The sequence below is a fragment of the Notamacropus eugenii genome, chromosome 1, assembly GCF_028372415.1.
Source record: "Notamacropus eugenii isolate mMacEug1 chromosome 1, mMacEug1.pri_v2, whole genome shotgun sequence".
NCBI classification, from domain to species: Eukaryota; Metazoa; Chordata; class Mammalia; order Diprotodontia; family Macropodidae; genus Notamacropus; species Notamacropus eugenii.
Window position 1 is genome coordinate 583,173,754 of NC_092872.1, and position 20,838 is coordinate 583,194,591.

The following is a 20,838-nucleotide window of genomic DNA, read 5'->3' on the forward strand; positions in this document are numbered from 1 at the left end:
TGATTTCCAGCTTTCCTCCCTAGAAACTTCAGGGAATTTTCCCGAGTAAGAATGAGATATCTCTCTCTTGGGCAAATTGAAATATCTTACTTCCAGTGAGAGAGCTCATTCACTCTATGTATGGTCTAGTATATTGTCTAGTATTACTTCTCTTATTTCTGTTGCCTGTCTACTTGGAGAAATGAATTTACTTGCTATTAACTATTTATTAATTATATTTATAATTTATTTTTTATTACTAGCATTAGGTGGGAAGTCTTCAGAAGTAAGTTTGGGGATAGAAGCCAGGAAAGTGTCTTGAAAAGAAAAAATCATTTCCTTAGACTAGAAATATTGAAGCAAAACAGAAAAATACAATTCTCAACAGGTACCCCCTCTCTGAATAGAGCACAGAAACCAGTCCTTTCTAAGGAGTCAATCTCTTGGAGAGGGGTGGACAAGATTCCTGAGATATTTATCAAAGCTTCACTGTGAACTGCATTTAGTCAGCCCATGTGGACATTCATATTATTGCCAGAGGCAACAAATATACACACCTAACATACAGGTGATTTATCTTAGAGAAGGTATTCCTACACTAAAGAAATTATAGTTTGTTAGCATATATGTTTTACAAGTCTATTTACATTAAGAGTAATAAGGCTGTAGAAAGACAATCTGTGAGATATAATTCTCTTGAACCTAATATGAAGAAAGAACGAAACAAGTTGATTTTTTTTAAACTACCCCAGGAAGAAGCAGAGAATCTAGCATGTTTTAATACACTTGAAAAATGTCTTGATAATTAATCCGTGTGTATGTGTGTGAATATCCATTAATAGGTTAAAGAAAGATCTTATAAAACCATTCACCATTTATTTCATCTGTCACTTTTTAATGTCGTAAATATTTGTCAAAATTCCATGGTTTTTTACAAGTGGAGCTTGACTTTAAGTGTCAGTAAATGGACTGAGTTTACCTTTTTGTGAGAAGGAAGTATTATTTAGTATTATAGATTTAAATCTGGAAGAGGTCTTAGATATTACCTAGTCCAAACCCCTCATTTCTGAAAAAAGGAAAGTTGAAGTGATTTGTCCTAAGTCAGATAGGTTACAGAGTCAAAATTTGAACCTATTTCCTCTAACATCAAAACCAACATTCTTCCACACTACCTCCATTCATTTTTTAGAGTTCTCTTGCTTTTTCATTCTGTGAGCATTATTGCTGTTTTTATCCATCTCATCTCTCCCGATTCCATTTATTCTTCTCCCTTGTTTGTGCCAAGTTATGAACAATACCAGGAGAAGGTCTAGAGAAATGTGGTCAAATTATTTACTACTTGTGACTGCAGCAAGTCAGCTGATTGCACTTCGATTTATCTCCACTGTCTATTTATTTGCAACATAGCTGTTCCACTCCACAACCCAGAGCAACCACTCCAGTGTAAGGAGGGTTTAGGGAAAGAGATTTCCCGTGGCTTACTCTGGCCTTCTAGCTGGCATTGAGCATTAGTAATAAATTGTGTAAGGAAAGTGTATTTCTCTTTGTTGTAATACATCTTAAGGAGAGAAGTCAGGCTATGTTTGGAATCCCCAATTTCTTCCTCTTTGCTGTCCCTCTAGCATTAGGGCTAAAGTATGGCTGGGTTTACCTGTTCTTGGCAGCTCTCCTGGGATTACTACTGCTAGTCTGGAAAAAAACTGCATTCTTTGTCGCATCTCATCAGAAAAGACTTGATCTGACTGGCAAAGCAGTGCTCATCACTGGCTGTGATACTGGCTTTGGGCATTCACTGGCCTTGAGATTATTTCACCTTGGCTTCACCGTGTTTGCTACTTGCCTCTTTCCAGATGGGGAAGGAGCACAACGTCTGAGGCAGGAAGCAGGAACTAGCTGCCGTCTGCATGTTTTCAAACTCGATGTCACTCAGGATCAAGATGTGGCCAATGCCAAGGACTTCCTCCTGAAGAATCTGCCTGAAAAGGGTAAAGTATTTTCCTTCCTTTAGAACAGACCCCCAGCTATTCCACATCCCCAGGACACCCTGAAACTGATACCTAACCTCACAAAGTGAGTACTAGTTTTCTCACAGATGAGAAAACTGAAGCACAGAGCAATTAAGTGACAATTAAATGTTCGCTGATTGATTGAATTATTAGTTTTTGTCTAATAACATCCCCTTACTTTCAGCATTTTCACTGGTTCTCCCCTGTGCATAGAATGTTTTGCTTCCTTCAGGTTGCAGCAAAAAGCCTACCTTCTACAGGAAGCTTTTCCCAATTCCTCTTACTTCTGGTGCCTGCCATCTGCAGATTCTTTTCTATTCAGTATCATGGGGGTGGAGACAACATGACTGGTTATTTTAAAGAAAGCAGGCTAGCATATCCATGTGGGGCTAGTGATCACTTTTCTCTAACATGAATGTTAGTTATTTTATGAGATCTATCAGAGTCTTGCAGGTCTTGTTAGCAGACCTGAGTTAGCAGACTCCCTGATGCCTAAAAGGCAGCTAGGTGACTCAGCAGATCGAGTACTCAGCCTTGGGTTCAGGAAGACCTGTGTTCAAATCCGATCTCAGATACTAACAAGCTGTGTGACCCTGGGCAAATCACTTAACTCTGCTTGCTTACATTTCCTCCTTTGTAAATAAACTGGAGAAGGAAAAGGCCAACCACTCCATCATCTTTGCCAAGAGAAAAAGTGATGTTCCTGAACTTAACTCAGAGACTGAGAAATTGGCTTGAACAATTATACAAAATGGGGTCATAATATAGAATAAGGTTAATTAAAGAATAAATTCAATTATCAAATGATATAGAATAATTTTAATTTTCTCAAATCATGTGACCTCTCCTTCAAAAACAAGTAAAAACAAGGTGGAAAAGCATAACTTTTCACAAGAGGATCATAATATGGCTAATAGTGTTGTTTTGATAGACAGTGGTTCACTTCTTTAATCATTCCTGTAATAACTGATATTCTAAAACTTATTATTTGCTTCTAGGTCTCTGGGGTCTAGTAAACAATGCAGGCCTAGCATTGTGTGGAAAAATGGAATGGATACCTTTTGATGAATTAAAAAATGTTATAGATGTTAATGTCTTGGGGAGTGTCAGGACAACTTTAAAACTTCTTCCTCTTATAAAGAAGACTCAAGGTGAGTCTAACATTTTCACTATTGTCAAATAATGGATCCAAGTCAGGGCTTCGGATGATCTAGAGGTCAATTTCAAATACTTACATTCCATACTGTGGGAAAAGCAAATTGTCAATAATTTAAGCCTCCAAGATTCCATGTTTGACCTTACTCTTTCAGACCAAGAAATATAAATGATAACTCAACAGTTATTTTATCATTAAAACAAAATACTTCTTTTCACATCTTAGCCTGGATAAACTTCTGTTCGTAAAAATGTGTGACAAATGGTGTCAATGAATGTTAAGGATTAACTAGTCAATCTGGCTTCTTATCTCCTGATCACATGAATAAATGAATATTAGACTCACAAAATGTATCAGAGAGAGGGAACTTGCAGCCTGGAGGTCACGTGTGTAGCCCTTTGACTGGATCCAAACTTCACAGAAGTTTGGGGGGTTTTTGTTGTTGGTTTTTTTTGTTGTTGTTGTTGTTCTGTGAAGTTTGGATTCAGTTAAAAGGCCACCCTTGAGGATGTAGAGGGCCACATGGGGACACAAGGCAGCAGGTTCCCCACCACTGCATTATATATTCAGCAAGCATGCATAAGGAACTCTGGTTTGTACTGTATTCTAATAAAAACTGCAAAGATTATGCAATGGTTTTGTGGGAAAAGCAAGAACATTCTTAAGTTGTGTGAAGGAAAACTTTTTTTTCTAATTTGTTACTGCAGTAAACCCTTTGACACAACTATTTAGAGAATTAGATATATATCTTCTTACTTCAGGAAATAGGAAGATGAACATCTTATTTTCAGAGAATAACATTGTTCCTGGCTGTTGCTGTTTTGTTTTGTTTTGTGTCTAACTCAAAATAATCTAAATAAACAGCTGGATTCCTTACTTATCAGGAAGAAATGTGGGTCCCTACTTCTAATTAGTTCATCTCTAATACCTTGTAGTATCTACAGGGCACATGGGTGGTATAGTGGGAAAAGTGCCAAGCTTGGAGTCAAGAAACTCATCCTCCTGAGTTCAAATCTGACCCCAGACACTTCCTAGCTATGTGATCATGGGTAAGTCATTTAACCCTGACTGCCTCAGTTTCCTCATCTGTAAAATTATCTGGAGAAGGAAATGGCAAATCACTTGAGTATCTTTGCCAAGAACACCCCAAATAGGGTCACAAAGAGTTAGACAAGACTGAAATGACTGTACAAGAAGAAGTATCTATTCCCTCTGCTCCTTTACAGATGGTCTCTTTTATTTAAATCCATAATTAGACTATTTCCTATTATGTAGACTTGTAGACTTTAGACTTTATAACATTGCAGACTGCTTCAAATCCCCTTGGAAGTCAAAAGGCAAACAATAAATAAATTATATAACAGATTATGTGAAACTATCTAAATGTAATATGAAACCCAAATACAACTTATTACCATCAGCCAAGCCATGAGCAATTTGTCACCCCTGACCTTTCTAATCAAATCATTTGTGTTAATAGAACAATTAAAATATATTTTTTTCTTTATTCTGATGCTATCTCCAAATCCAATGAGCACTTTAATTAATGTGATTGGCAATAAATCTTGAAAAAAAAATGCCAGAATGGACATTTTGTTTCCCAGAATTTCTTTGATGGTAGGATTCTAATATCTTGGTCTTTAACATAACAGCACAGAAAAATTTGGATACACTTTTACAGCACCCCAACCATAGGTATCCTTCAAATTCCCTGTGCCCCATTATCCTTTGCTTTTGCTACTGCCAGGCAGTCCATAAGATGTCAGCTTGGACCTGCAAAGTATAGGAGAATACATACAGGTAGTCTCACCTACATCCTCTTCTCTAAGTAACAGAAGCCCAAATATGATGTCATGATACAGTTCTTATAAGCAATCCCTAGATAATAGATTTCCCATAGTGTAGGGCATAACTCATAAATGTCAATTGAATATATGAACAATTTTCTGCACCAAGATAAAATGAATTGGTCCTGAGTCTGAAGATAGGCTGAACATTGGGGATACAGTGATAGAAAGATAAGGAAGAATTTGTCTGTCTTAAACTCTTTAACCCTTACTATATATCTTTCTAAATTATTCTCCACTTGAATCATATATATGTATATATGTCTATATACATATATATGTATATATATATATCTTTTATTTATCTAATGAAAGATATAAATAACTTTTATTAATAATCTTATTATTCTAGATGTATCATAAGCTTCTGAAGGGCTGGTACATGTTGTATATCTCTTTTAAGTTATGCACAATGAGCAAGGTAGTGTGTAAATTTGTAGATTTGAATATAATAGATATGAGCTTTCTTTCTTTTAGGGCGTTTAGTCTTCATGTCCAGTGTAACTGCATATGCAGGATTAGGAACTGCCTCTTATTCTTTATCAAAAATTGCTTTGGAAAAATTTGGTGATATCTTAAGGATTGAACTAAAGAAATTTGGAGTGAAGGTAAGTTATCTTATGAATTTTTCTACCCATTAAAATAATCTCACAATTAAAATGACTATTCTCCAACATTCCCGAGCACCTCTACTTCAGAAATGGACAGCTTTTCTATCTACATGGGAAAATTAGTCTGGAATGTAAACTAGGGAGAAGAAGCAATTGGATGTCATGCCCTCCCCTCCCCCCAACGTTTAGGTGTCCTACACCAAAGGGTTAGGGTCAATACATATAAAACATTTCACCCTATCAATTGTGAACCCACATTGACTCATAGAACTAACACCTGTTTAACTGCATTCTTCTTCAGGTTGAATTATTGTATGGAACTATTTAGAAAGTAGGAACACAGACAAATCTTGGGTAATGGTGAAAAATCTTCCTATCAGTTTTTCCTATTCAGTGTTTTAGAAGTATCTTCTAACATGCAAAAGTAATGCATTAAGGCCTTCCTGATTGTCCCTAATAAAGAGAGTCACAAAAAAGGTGTGACTTCTATTCTTACAACACAGAATTAATCTAATCAACATGTCTTGTGTTTCAATATACCGTGTTAATGTCGGTAACTATGGTCTGCATTAATTTCTAGTTGGATATTCCTGGCATGGAAGAAATAATCTATAAAGGACATTAATGTTAAAGAAAATATATGAATACTCTGTCTTTTGGTCACAAGTCTGCCAGAAACACTTTGACTAACTTAACATCATTCTAAATCTAAGCATCTCTAATTCAGAAAAATATTCAAATTGACATAGTCCACCACTGTCCTCCAACAACTCTCACAAACCCAATACCATTTGATTTATAATCATCTTGAAAAAGAAAAAAATGGTCACAATATATTAAATTATAAATTTAGATTTAATATTCTATTTCAACAAACAGAACAATAATTACCTAATAACTGCTTAATTCCATCTTTGATCACTCACCTCATTCATACTCCTAGAATAATCAAAAGGGATCTTCCTGTGATCAATATCTTAATCTTTTTTAATTTCTATTACCAACTGAATGTCCTTCTGTTTGTCTGTCCATCTATCTATTGATCTATCACCTTCCCTCTTTGAAAAAAATTAAATGTGTGGTTCAAACTTTGCCCATCCTGACCTATCATTTTCTCCTTCACTGTAAAAGTTTTGCCTTGTGCACCCCTTTTATATGAGGTAGAACTTTCCATTCTTATTCCCTTTCCCCTTTTCCTAGGGATCTCTCTTTCTTGTTTATCCATTTTTTTCTATCACCCAATATACTTGAATCATTCCCACACCTTCTTTCTATGTAGAATCCTTCTAACTGCCCTAGTAATGATAAAGTTTTTTAGGCATCTGAGAGATATGAGATGAGGAAGAGTAGAGAAGAGGGAACTTATGGTTAATGACTTCATTTATTTTTCTTTAATATTTTAAAGGTAAGGTAAGCTTCTCAGCTGAGAAGTCCAGGTGGGAGAAGTCCTAGAAGGGTTTGAGGAAGAAAAGGCTTGGAAGAGCTTCTATGCAGAGTGCAGATAATGAGGTGATAAGGGAAATGTAGCCCAGTTAGTTTGGGTAGCAGAAATCTGATTCAAAATGATTGATTTTCTCTCCTTCTGTTCAGCTGCCAGTGTGTAGTAATTAAAAACAGTGTAAATGGTAAGAGTGATCTAAGCCTTGGCAGGGCACAACTGGTGATATGATAAGAGGACAAGGAACTAATGAGAAGAAGACAGTGTAGAGTTTGCTTATGAAAGAAGAATTTATATATAGTTCACTTGAAAACGGTATATATGAAATTTAACAAAGCATTAACAAAATTCTCTTTTTGCTTTCTTATCTATGTTTTAAAGTGTTTTATTGATGCACTTTCTCCCTCTTTTTGCATCTCCATCAAGTCAACTAATAAGTATTTAAGTGCTTAGAATGTATTATCACTGCCCTTGTTATCTCATGTTCATTTATTTAGTCTATTCTAGTTTTCAAGGAGTCCATTACTTGGTAAAAGTTTACCTCTTTTTCTATTATTCTATCAATCTTCTTCTGCAGAGATTTTGTTTCTTTTTTTTCAGCACATGCTTTACATCTTCTAGATATTCATATAGTCCTTGTGGCAATCTAGAGTCAGTCAAGTACCTGGTTGCATTTGTGTTGAAATTACATTCTCCTTTTGGGATTATCTCTAGTACAATATTTTTGGTACTAGTTTGTGTCTTCTTTGGTTTTCTTATTTCTCCATCTTTAGTTCCTGAACTGGGGCTTTGTGATAGGACCAGAATCCATCTCCTGCTATTATTTAGAATGATGGCTTTGGCCTCGTTTGGCCTTGCCTAGGGTTGTCTTGGGTGCTGCACTAATCTCTTCTCCCTGAGATTAGAGCCGACCTGAATTTTTGAGATGCAGAGTGCTGTATCTTTATGGTTCATTTTGGCATCTCAAGACGGAGTACAAGAAGCTTTGGGGCCAATGATACCTGAGACACCCAAATCTGAGCATAGGCCTACCATACTGATGGCTACTACTTCCCAGGACTTGCAAGGTCCCTACCTTGAGCTTCTGAATATGCTGGGCCTGCGTGATCACACTGGGCTTTCTCAAAGATGTCCTCTCCTCTTGATGGCTATGGACATAAAAATTTGAGGCTATGAGAATCCCTCATCCTTCTCTATTCACTTTGGGAATCTGCCAACTTGGTTGTTTTCGCTGGTATTGGCTTTGCTGTCATCTCCCTTTCCTATTGGCCATGGTTGTCAGGGTGGCTTTAAAGTTTTGTATGTTTTTACTCTTTGACCCAGAAATACCACTTCTACAGCTATATCCCAAAGAGATCATAAAAATGGGAGAAGGACCCACATGTACAAAAATATTTATAACAGTTCTTTTTGTGGTAGCCAAGAATTGGAAATGGAGGGGATACCCATCAATTGGGCAATGGCTGAACAAATTGTGATATATGAAAGTAATGGAAAACTATTGTGCTATAAGAAATGATGAGCAAGCAGACTTCAGAAAAACCGGGAAAGACTTGTAATGAACTGATGCTAAGTGAAGTGAGCAGAACCAGGAGCGCATTATACACAGTAACAGCAATAGTGAATGATAATTGATTTTGATACACTTAGACCTTCTCAGCAATGCAGTGACCTAAAACAATTCCCAAGGATTCATGAGGGAAAATGCCATCTACATCCAGAGAAAGAACTATGGAGTCAGAATGCAGAAAGATGCACTATTTTCTTTTTTGTTTTGTTTTGTTTTTCTTCTTTTGGTTTTGTTTTGTGATTTCTTGGTTTCTCATAAAGTCATTTGCCTCCTTCTTTTCCATTCTAATTTTTAAAGAACTATTTTCTTCAGTGAGCTTTTGAATCTCCTTTTCCATTTGGCTAATTCTGCTTTTGAAAGCATTCTTCTCCTCATTGGCCTTTTGAACCTCTTTTGCCAATTGAGTTAGCCTATTTTTCAAAGTGTTATTTTCTTCAGCAATTTTTTGGGTCTCCTTTAGAAAGGTGTTGACCTGCTTTTCATGCTTTTCTTGCATCTCTCTCATTTCTCTTCCCAGTTTTTCTTCCACTCCTCTTACTTGATTTTCAAAATCCTTTTTGAGCTCTTCCATGGCCTGAGACCATTGAATATTTATTTTGGATGTTTGGGATACAGAAGCCTTGACTTTTATGTCTTTCCCTGATGGTAAGGATTGTTCTTCCTCATCAGAAAGGATGGGAGAAGATATCTGTTCACCAAGAAAGTAACCTTCTATAGTCTTATTTTTTTTCCCTTTTTTGGGCATTTTCCCAACCAGTTACTTGACTTTTGGGTTCTTTGTCAAGAGAAGGGTATACTCTGGGAATCTGTAAGATCTCAGTTCCTCCAAGGTGGCACAATCAAGCATGTACTGGTCCGGGCGCAGAGAAGGATTTTTGTGCCCAGAATCCTAGCAGTTACCTTTCCACAGCCACCTAGTCTCCAGTTCTGCCAAGTCAGCACTGGGGGCTGATTTTCAGATAAGCTGGATGGGCAGGGCTGCCATTCAGTGTGAGATAAAAATCAATTCCCTCAGGGCCTCTACACAGGGCTGAGGTAATATTCAGCTCCTCAGTGCCCCCAGGGGTTTTTACGCTCCATCCATGGATGGGGGCAGCAGTATGACTGTTAGGAACTGCTGCCACCTGCCCAATGTGGTCTCTGCAGCAGGCCGCTGTCTGAGGCTGGAGCTATGGGAAGGCCCTTCTCCCTTTCTAGCCAGCTGAAAAAATCCCATCACCGACCTTTGGCGCCTGTGGGTTGAGGGATCTGTGAACCTGCTGCTGCGACTGGAGATTCTGTGACTGGAGATTCTGCCCCACCAGGGCCAAGCCTTGGGGCCAAGGTTGGGCTGGGTTCTGCTCTGGTTTGGTGCAACTGACGTTTCCTGTGGGCCTTTCAGGTCACCCTGGGCTTGAAATCTCCACTCTGTTGTTCTCCACTTCTGCTGCTCCAGAATTTGTTGAGCGTCCGTCTCTACAGATATTTTATGGGCTGTGTGGGGAGAGCCTACATTTGTGTGTCTTTCTATTCGGCCATCTTGGCTCTGCCCCCTCTTTTTTCTTTCTTATGGTTTCTCCCATTCATTATAATTCTTCTATGCAGCATGACAAATATGAAAATGTGTTTAATAGGAACGTATGTGTAGAGCCTATATCAGATTGCATGCTGTTTTGGGGAGAGAGGAGGGCAGCGGGAAGGGGAGAAAATTTAAAACTTATGGAAGTGAATGTTGAAAACTAAAAATAAATAAACTAATAAAAAATTTGTATTTTTTTTAAAGAAGATTACACATGTATTTTTTTTCTATCTTCCCAATTCCCTCACTGGAAAAAATGAAAACACAATCATTTTAACAGCTGTATGTACAGTCAAGCAAAACAAATATTCATATCGACTACGTCAAAAAATGTGTCTCATTCTGTATATCTGAGTAGTTAGGAGGACCTGAGTTCAAATCTAGTATCAGACATTTATTAGTTGTGTGACCCTAAGTGAGTCACCTAACTCTGTTTACTTCAGTTTCCTCATCTGAAAAATGAGCTAGACTTTTCCAGTATCTTTGCCAAGAAAACCTCAAATTGGATGACAAGTCAGATATGACTAAAAAACTGAACAAAATCTATCTATTTAGTCCATTCTCTGTCAGAAAGTGGATCATATACTTTATCAGTGGTCCTATGTCTTTTAAGATTATTCAATTTTATAATTTTTTTATAATATAAAATATTCTAGTTCTAGGGGGACCTTTGTACAATTACGAGTTGGAAGAAGTCACTTACTACAGTTTTTCATTGAATTTCTTCATAATTATTTCATCTGGTGTGAATTTCAAGTTTTGGATGAAGTAGATATATTGAAGTTGGGGGGGGGGGATTTTCTTCTATTAATGCAGCTATCTTGGCCAGATATTTGAAAATGTGGTCTTTAGAAAAGTCCAGTAATTATCTCTCTGGGATCATTTTCCCAATCTTTCTCATTGTTCCTATGCATTTGCTTCAGATTACATATTTGAAACCATTATCATAGTTTTAGTATATCCTTCATTTGCACATTGCTCAGTAACACATTTGGGAAAAAAATGGTATCATAAAGTAGAATCTATTGTATTGAGAAAAGCAGTAAACTTTTGTTTATTCTCAAAAGAGTCCAATCCCTTCATATAGCAGGAAAGATATGGATGAATGATTTGATGTTGAACTAACTTCACAAAATCTGAATTTCCTAATTTTATCTTTCAGGTTTCTCTCATTGAGCCAGGAAACTATTTTCCTGCCACTAATATTTTGGAACTTTGTAGTGCAGAAAAATACTGGAGTAAATTTGATGAAGAAACTAAAGCAAGCTATAGTAAAGAATACGTACAATTCTATACTAACCGTATGAATAAAAAACTAAGAGATGGAAAGCATGACTCAAAAGAAGTTATTGATGCTATACTTGATGCATTAATGAATCCACAGCCCAAAAGAAGATATTTGGTTGCTACTTTTAAGGAAAAATGTTTGGTCTATGCTTTTTGCTATTTACCATCATCCCTAGTAGATTTCATTCTTTCATATTAGTTTAAAGAGCTTTGAAGAATAAGAAATATTAAAAATACCATGGTAATTATATTCATTTATCAAAAATAGAAAAATACTAAAAATCATATTGTATGACATCTAACAGTCAAGATGCCTGAAAATATACTTTTGAATTGTTTAATTGTTACAATTTATTTAGAGCTTAGCAGTGCATTTTGTGTAAATTTTGAAATATAAACTTATGACCACCCATTTAATTAAAATAAATGAATTTTTAATGTGCTAAATAGTCATGTGATCCTCTTTTTATCCAGTCTTACATGCCAAGTAACTTCACTCAATGTATGTCATGGATTATTACTCTCCATCCACCATTCTGGTTGCTTCTCTGGACCTTGTGTGGCTTATCAATATCTCTCTTAAAACATGGTGCTCAGAACAAAGCATAGGACTTCAGATTTGGTCTGACTTGGACAGAATGCATTACCACCTGGAATATTTCTGGAAGACATGCTTTTCCTAGTGTGGCCAAAGATTGCATTAGCTTTGGAGGCCTCTATATGAATTCACATGGAGCTGGTAGTCCACCAAAATTCCTAGATCTTTTCTATAAAACTGCTAACTCTACAGCTCCCTCCCACAGCTCATGGTGGGACTTTTGAAATTGTTTTATTGAACTCGAGTACAAGATTTGATATTTTTATCTCTATTGAACTTCATGTTTTATTCAGCACAATTTTCTAGACTCTTACCATCATATGATCATAGATATAAAATTGGAAAGGACCTTAGCCCTTCTAATCCACTTTCATTAACAGATGAGGAAACTGAGCCTGAAAGAAGTTAAGCGACTTGCTCATTTTTACATGAGCTTACTAGGTGTTTTTTTCTTTTAATTTATTTTAGACTCAAGGGCCAAAACACAAAAACAGAATAGAGAAAAGAAACAAAAATATATGATAGCTTAAATATTGGAACTTAAATACAAAGTAAGGAAAAAGCATATTACATGCACAGTAGAACATGAGAGGATTCAAAAAATGCAATGATAAATTTTCATTTCAAGAAAGCCTGTATGATAAATAATATATGTTGTGTTGAGAAATGTCCATCTTTTCTTTGCTTCCTTGTGAGTTTTGTTCTCTGCTGTGCACTTTTTTTTACCTTGTTCTTTTTTTTTTCCTCCCCCTCTCCCCTAGAAGGCTATAGTAAAGTTTGGATATGTTTCTCTATAGCTATAGATATATACACACAGATATACATACATGCATAGACGTATTCTTTCCCAAACATATTCTACTCCTGATCTTTGTTTTAATGTTTGTGCAAGGATCGCTCCTCTATTCTCCCATTCCCATAAATCTAAACACCCTTCTATACCTCCCTTTTACCTATTCCCTCACCCTTCCCTCTAAAGATCCCTTGTCCTCTCCCCTCTCTGTATGCTCCCACTGTTTGATTTCTTTTGAATTTATAAGACCTTTATATTCTTTTAAATATATATTGTTCCCTCTTAAATCCATTCCCATTGAAAGTAGATTACCAGAACTACCAGCCCTCCTCCCCCATTTGATTCCTGTGTATCTTCCTCTTGCACCTCATTTGTATAAAATAATTACTCTTTTTTAGCTGTTTCTAAATGGTTTTACTTTTAAAATTAATATCATAGTCAGGTTTAACCCAATCTTTCTTATGAGCCATCCAATTATTAACAAGAATCTTCAATATACATTTTACATATATAAAAGGTAAACAGTCTGTCCTTACGAATCTCTTATAATTAGTCTATAGTATGTAACATATTTTTCTTGGTTCTTTTATGTCGAATATTCTATTAAGTTCAGGATTTTTTTTTTTAACAAAGTCTTGAAAGTCTGGGAGTTTATCAAATGTCTATTATTTTTTCATTCAGGATAATACTTAACTTTGCAGGGTATTTTATTAGTTTTTTTTTAGTTTTTTCCTCCATCTCTGTCATTTGATTTTTAAAGTCTTTTTTTAAGATCTATAAAATTCTTTTTGGACAGTTGACAATTTGATGTTACTCTTTGGAGGTTTCCTTACTTCAATATTCTCCTGTGAAGATGAACCCTGGTCATCTCTGCACCCATAATATCCTTCTGTGATTGGATTCTTTTCTCCTTAACCTGTGCATTTTTTTGTGTGTGGTAATAGCTTAATTTTTGTAATCACCTCTAGCCCTGGGGTATGGGAAATGGTGCCTCTGGCCCCAGATCTTCACTTCTCCCCTCTAGTCTGGAATTCTGCCCCCTGGCTTCTACACTCACCAGGCACTTGCTGGATGTTTCTCGCAGGGTCTGGTTGGTGTTCCCTATCAGCAGAGATTCCCTCAATCTTCCTGGGCTCACAAGCCTGACTCCCCTCACTCCCAGGGATGAAAGCTCCTGTAGCTGAGGCTAATGCAGCCTCCCAAACCAAATAACCCCAATGCTTGCGGCTTGTGGTTAAAGAGGAACCTAGTCTCCAGGTGTTTACTTTTCACTGGGACCAAACGCCTTCCTGGGATTTTTCTTCTGATCTTCTCAGATTGTCCCAGGAAGATTAAGTGCCCCTATTCTTATTTATCTCCACCCACACTTTGTTTACCCTAAGTGCTATTTTCACCCTTGTGGGGGAAAATCTTGAGAGCTCAGCATTTTCTGACCTCCACCACCTTCCCAGAATCCTCCCCAGTCTTTTTTTTTTTTTTACACAAGTGTAGACCTCAGAAGTTCTTAACATTTTTTGTACTTTGGACTCTTTTGGAAGTCTTGTGAAGCCACACTTATTTAATATTTAGAAATGCTTACTTTTATTTAGAGAAAGGGTTCTTAACCTGGGGGCTGTGAACTTGGTTTTAGTGTGGATGGGGGAGGGTGTTAGGCAGTATTTTATTTTTCCCAAGTGCATGTAAAAACAATTTTTAACATTCATTTTTTAAAATTTTGACTTCAAAGTTCTCTCCCTCCTTTCCCTCTCCCCTCCCCCTCCCTTATATGGGTTATACATGTGCAATCATGCAAAACATATTGTGAACCTTTTTTTAAGTTTATTTTTAATAGAATTGATTTCCTTTGTAATCCTAGGTATTTTATTTTATGCACTTAAAAACATTATTCTGAGAAGGAATCTGCTAGTTTCTACATTAAACTGTGTTGACCTGAAAACTTGGTTAGACAAAAGGCAACAGGCTAAATGCATACATTTTATGATTTAATTAATTAAGCAATTCCCCATAAAGATAACAGTTACATAGCGCTATGGAGCCAGGATCAGAACTGGCTGACTTAGTACAGAAATTGACCGTCTTAAGTACATTTTGCCATGAGAAAGGAGTTCTCACATTGTAAACACATTGTAATTGGGTTTTGTGATCCCAGGCTATGGGCATCTTCCTTCCGCATCATGCCTTTGTGATTCAAGGTAAGGAAAAGTCCCATCACCCAGACTGTAGACATCCTGTCCTCAACAGGCCTTTGAAATTGTTTATTCACAACCCAAGGTGTAGGCATCGTCTAAACAAAGGAGACTATTAGGTCCAGACTCTTCTTAATTCAGACTTTGGCCCTTATTAAAGTCTAAAATTTATATTAAATATTAACAACTGTCAAAGGCATACTAAACATAGTAAAGGTTAAGAATCTGAGTTAATTGTTCATGAAAATGAAGATTTAATTTCTGTTTTTCTATCCACAGGCCACCCTAGAGGTCCACTAAGTCCAGTTTAAGAACCTTTGCCATAAACCTATGATTTCTGTGGTGTGGGAAACGTCTTTATGTGGACTTTTCCCTCATGGTGCAGATAAGCTTATATCTTTAGAGACAGTGTGTATAGAAATAAAAGAGGCAGCTCAATGGCTCAGTGGATAGAGTGCTGGCCTGGAGTCAGAAGACCTGAATTCAAAACCAGCCTTAGGCATTTACTTGTTGTGTGACCTAGGGCAAGTTATTAAATCTGCTTGCCCCAGTTTCTTCAACTGTAAAATGAGGATAATGACAGCAGGATTATTGTGGTATATACTGATAATGTTTAATATAAAATTTTGGAATAACCTCTTTGTTCTCTCTGAAGCAAACTCAGAGGGTGCCTCTTCCTATGTCAGCAAAAGCCAGCCAAGGCTGACTCTACCCTCCTTAGGAGACCTTTAACCTAGGTCGTAATTTCTATTGAACTTTGTTTACCCTTTCCTATGTCAGTTATCTGTTTAGGGCAGGAAGCCTGCCACTCACTAGTGGTGGGATTTCCTTCTTTATCACTGAGACATGTGTTTACCCAGCTGGAATCCCAAGGCCTGACCAACATTACTTTGTTAATTGTCCTGTCTTACTGAATTTATGATTTGCTCAATTAGGAGAGTTCCTTTCTCATGGCAAAATGTATATAAGCCAGAAGATTTCTGCACTGGGGAGCCAGAACATTTCTGGCTCCATAATGCATTATGTAACTGTTTTTTTTATGGGGAATTGATCAATTAATTAATTAAATCATAAAATTTATGCATTCAGCCATGTTGCCTTTTCTTCAACAAGTTTTCAGGTCAACAATACACATATAATGCAATTTTTAACACATAGCCAAATATTTAATAAAAATGTAGACAAATTTAGGGGAAATGTCAAAGGAGACTCCCTTTTTGAGAACTGCAAGAAAAGACTCATTAGAATAAGAAAATGTTTGCATCAAATACCAGTAATATCTGCTGTTTTAATATCCAGGCTACATAGGGAATTGACAGCAATATAAACCTAACAGCCATTCCTCAATATTCAAGTGACCTAAGGATATTTAGAAAGAATTTTCAAAGATTTTATAAATTCCTAATATCCTTATGAAAACATGCTCCAAATAACAAAACAGTAAGAGAAATGCAAATTAAAACAACTCAAATGCCTCATTTCTGCAAACTTCAAAGATGCCTATAAAGTGGCAAAGAAGATAAAAATTTAGAAGAAAATAGCAGAAAGATCTCCGGGAGACAAAAAAAGTAATAAATAGTTGTTACAGTTTGTTAATGCCCAACTGCTCTTCTGGATTACAATTTAGAGCTACACATGAAAAGTGACTAAGCTGTGCATCCCCTTTGAACTGACATTCTGACTACTGGGCATATATGCTAAAAAGATCAAAAGACAGAAATAAAGTTCCAAGATATACAAAATATTCATAATAGCACTCTGTGCTACTAAAGTAGTAAGTACAAGGCAGGTGCCATCAAAAAATAAAAATATTGTTTATGAATGTAATAGAATATAATATTAATATATAATCAAGAAATTATGAGGAATTCAAAGAAACATGGAAAGATGCTTTTAACTGATGCAATGAAATTTTCAAAATGAACAAAACTGAAATATACGACCATAGAAATGTAAATGAAAAGATTCTTAAAAGGAAGTGAAATCCAGAGCAACTAAAAACAAATAAATGATGGTCTCAGAGATTATATGATGGTAGAAAGAAGGGAGATTTCTAGAACAAAATGTATATAGTACCAACATCCTTCACTATGTGGAATGTTTGAGTTTAATTGTTGTTCCTTATCATAGTAAGGTTCAATGTGGAGCTCTGTGGGGGAGGAGCATGGATTATTTTCCTACAGAATTTATTGTGACATAAAGACAAAAAGTATCAAATAAACATATTTAAAACAAATATAAATGAAATACAAAAGCTAGTATTATCTTCAATGACAAAACACTATGGGGTCTTCCAACAAGTAAAGGGCTAAACCATGGGTGTGCTTCTTTCCCACCATTATTTGATTTAGTTCTAGAAACATTGACTATAGCAATATGATAAGAGAGGAATCAAGATCTAAACATGGGAAGAGACAAAAATATTATCCATTCCAGATGACAAAGGATCATCTTTGAAATCCTACCTCCCCTAAAAAGAACCAAACTAATTGGGTTTAGTAAATAGAAAGGTACAAAATAAATGCAGAAAATCACCAGCATTTCCATGCAATACTAACAAAAACCAGGAATAACTTATCAAAAGGAAACTTGCATTCTAAATAACTATAATATGCATAAAATATCTGGATATTAACTTACCAAAACACTCAAGACTTATATAAACTGGAAATAATCCTTACGGTAATAGTGGAAAACCTATATAATTGGAAAAACATTCATTTGTTGTGATTAGTCTACAGAAATACAATAAAAAATTAAATAATCATACTTTCTAAATAGATTTACATATTAATTTCATGCTGATCAAAATTCAGAGTGATAATTTTGACAAAATAATAAAATTCATTTGGAGTAAAAAATAGTCTAAAATCATTTGGGAAATGTTAAAGAAAAGAAATTAGAGGAACACAACTAGCTATTCTCATTCTATATTATAAAGCATTAATCCTCAAAATTATTACTAGTTAAAATATGATAAAGTATTCTGATGTTAAAAATACAAATTGCTCAGGAAAGATATCTCTATTTGACAAGAAAAGCTGGGGAAAGATTAATGTGTTTGGAGAAAGAAAGATTAGGTCATCATCCACTGCCCCTCCTTTTACTCCCTTCTCAGTGCCTTGTAATCTGACTTCTAATTTATTTCATCACCAAAGCTGCTGTCTCCAAGGTTACCAATAGTTTCTTAATTACTCAATCTGTGTCTCTGACTTTGTCTTTCATGCCTGGAATATACTCTCTACTCTCCATTACCTCCCAGATTCAGACCAAGTGCTTCCTCCTACACAACGCCTGTTCTGATTTCCCTAGTTGCAAGCGTCCCCCTCCGGGGACATTAGTTTATGTTTACATCTATTTTATATTTAGCCGTGCTCACATTGTATCTCCCTCCCCAATGGAATTTAAATTCCTTAAGGGAAAGGATGGTTTTATTGTTGCCTTCATCTGCCAAATACCTAGCTAAGTATGAGGTATTTTGAGGTGGTTATATTATATTATATCATATATTTTATTATATCATATTATAAGTGTGAGGTGGTTAATAAATGCTTGTTGGTTGAATATGAATGATAATCTATGTAAAGTGTTTTACAAGCTTTAAAACAGTATATAAATTGTTATGATCATCATAAGTCCTATCCAGAAAGTTTAAGTCCCATTACAAGCAACTATGCAAATGTAATTGTTGTAATTTCACAGTAATAAATATTATTCTGTGCTGTGAAAAGCCCTTCATACCCTTCTGTGTCTTTCCATTCTTATATCTTATACTCCTGCCCCGATATGAAGCCTCTTTACTGTTCTTCAAAATGGACCTTCCCTCTCTCAGTTATGGGCATTTCCCATGGTCTTCTTCCATACTTGGAATTCTCTCTTTCCCCATCTGCACCTCCTGCCTTCCCTTGCTTCCTTCAAGTGTCAGCCAAAATTTCACCTTTTACAGGAAGCCTTTCTTGATCTTTAATGCTAGCACTCTCCCTCTCTTGATTATTTCCAGTTTATCTTGAATACATGCTGTCATTTTCCCCATTAGGCTGGGAACTCCTTGAGAGCAAGAGTTCTCTCTTCTGGGTCCCTAGCACTTAGCACAGTGCCTAACATATAGTAGGCACATAATACATATTTACTGACTGATTGAGTTAATACTCTTGTATTATGTACCTGGTGAAATTTCCCCAGCTGAGCTTTTGGGGAAGCATTAAATGTACCGATATTCAATAGACTTACGATCTTTGAAAATTTTTGTGTAACAGGTAACAACAATATAACATTAATCATGGTTTAGTCACACTGTCATTATACTGCATTTTATTTTAATGGGTATCTGATTAAACTAGCCAACCTATATTCCTATATAAAAGAAACAATCTATAATTTGCCATTAAGAAAATCTTATGTACTATAAATATATGAATCTAAAACTGTGAGTGAAGTCTATTAATCTTTGATCCATAGATCAACTGAATATAAGGTCATCAACTATCCAGTGTACCTCCCTCAACAAATGGTTTAGGAGCCAACAGCATTGTTTTCCTGGTATTCCTATGTACGACCTCCAGATGGTGCCAGACACCTCCACCCTGATCCCAGACTGTTCTGAGCTGGTCAGTCACTTCCTACAAATTCCTTTGACGTTCTGAAAGATAATTAAGTAAACCTGGATCTATGTAGTGGGATCAAGGATTTTGCTTAAATGGCAGAAATTCCAGTGGAAGAATCACTGCTTATGACCCTACTTCCATTAATATTTTGGCACTTCCTTGAGGCTTATCCAACCTTTAGCATGCATGGAAATTAAAAGGATGGAAAATGAAGTGTTTATCTACAACCTCATGAAAGTGCAGTGGGTGACTTATGTTATGTGGGGAGGCTCACTGCTGGCCCCTGAAGCAGAAAAGATGTAGTAGAATATCACTGTGCTTTAAGAACTGATGAACAAGAACCGGTACAATGTGAAACATGCATTGTGTAATGTACACAGAGACCTCAACAGTGTAAATAAATGGAGAACAACTACAAATCAATAAAAATTGAATGTTGGGAAATTATTAAAAAAAAAAAGTTTGATCTCCAAGAAGAGATATGAGAAGATACCTCTCCTTTTGAAGATCTCAGAGTCTATTGGTGTTAAACATCATATGTAGCATTTTTTTAAATGTGTTAATGAGTTGTGATTATTTTTTTTCTCTTCTTTCTCATTTTATTAAAAGCTGTCTGCTAAAAGGGATAGCTCTCTGGAAGCTGGAATGGGGAGGTATACAAGGGAAAATCTAGGTTATATAAAAACAAAAGCTGTCAATACACAATATTTTTAAAAAGAATACATGAGAGAAAATCATTTGCCCTAATAAACAGGAGTCAGGGCTGGAAATCTTTATAAAGCAGAGTGGCATTACCTAGGGGGCCATTAGAATCCTAGCCTGGTAGAGCTGAGAAGTAGATGAAGAATGCTAAAACATGTGATAAAGAAGTTCAAGGGATAGAGTCTCTAAAATGGCTAATACTGAAAATCTGTTAAACAGTTGCCCCTAGTGATTCATCCTAGGAAGCTGAACCTAAAAAAGTCCTTACATGGAAGAGGAACAAAGCTTCACCAGCAAAAACAAAAAGCAAAAACATGCAATTTTCAGCTTCAGAGGTATGGAGTGGAGGTGGCTTTGGAATGGAGAGATGACTGAGGAATTTCAATGAGGTAGAACTGAAGAAATGGACAGTTAAGAACAAGAACTCCCTAAAATTTAAAGGCAAAAAGGCAAATCCTTAGTAAATGGCAGTACTGGAAGCAAAGAGCTATTGGGAGGGCTAT

General features: G+C 36.0%; 1 protein-coding gene across 1 annotated transcript; it reads left to right on the top strand.

Moving 5' to 3' along the window:
- Window positions 1-1,381: 1,381 nt before the first annotated feature.
- On the top strand, window positions 1,382-11,899 carry LOC140520500 (short-chain dehydrogenase/reductase family 9C member 7-like). Its single transcript, XM_072634450.1, has 4 exons — window positions 1,382-1,964; window positions 2,984-3,136; window positions 5,466-5,596; window positions 11,328-11,899. The coding sequence occupies exons 1-4, from the start codon at window positions 1,559-1,561 to the stop codon at window positions 11,649-11,651; spliced, it is 1,014 nt and encodes a 337-aa protein (XP_072490551.1). The 5' UTR covers window positions 1,382-1,558; the 3' UTR covers window positions 11,652-11,899.
- The last annotated feature ends 8,939 nt before the right edge of the window (window positions 11,900-20,838 follow it).

Excerpts from the sequence above, each read along its gene's own strand:
- LOC140520500 (XM_072634450.1), top strand. The coding sequence starts at position 1,559 with ATGTTTGGAATCCCCAATTTCTTCCTCTTTGCTGTCCCTCTAGCATTA. Across the intron at positions 1,965-2,983 it reads GAAGAATCTGCCTGAAAAGG|GTCTCTGGGGTCTAGTAAAC; the intron begins GTAAAGTATTTT and ends ATTTGCTTCTAG. Across the intron at positions 3,137-5,465 it reads TCTTATAAAGAAGACTCAAG|GGCGTTTAGTCTTCATGTCC; the intron begins GTGAGTCTAACA and ends TCTTTCTTTTAG.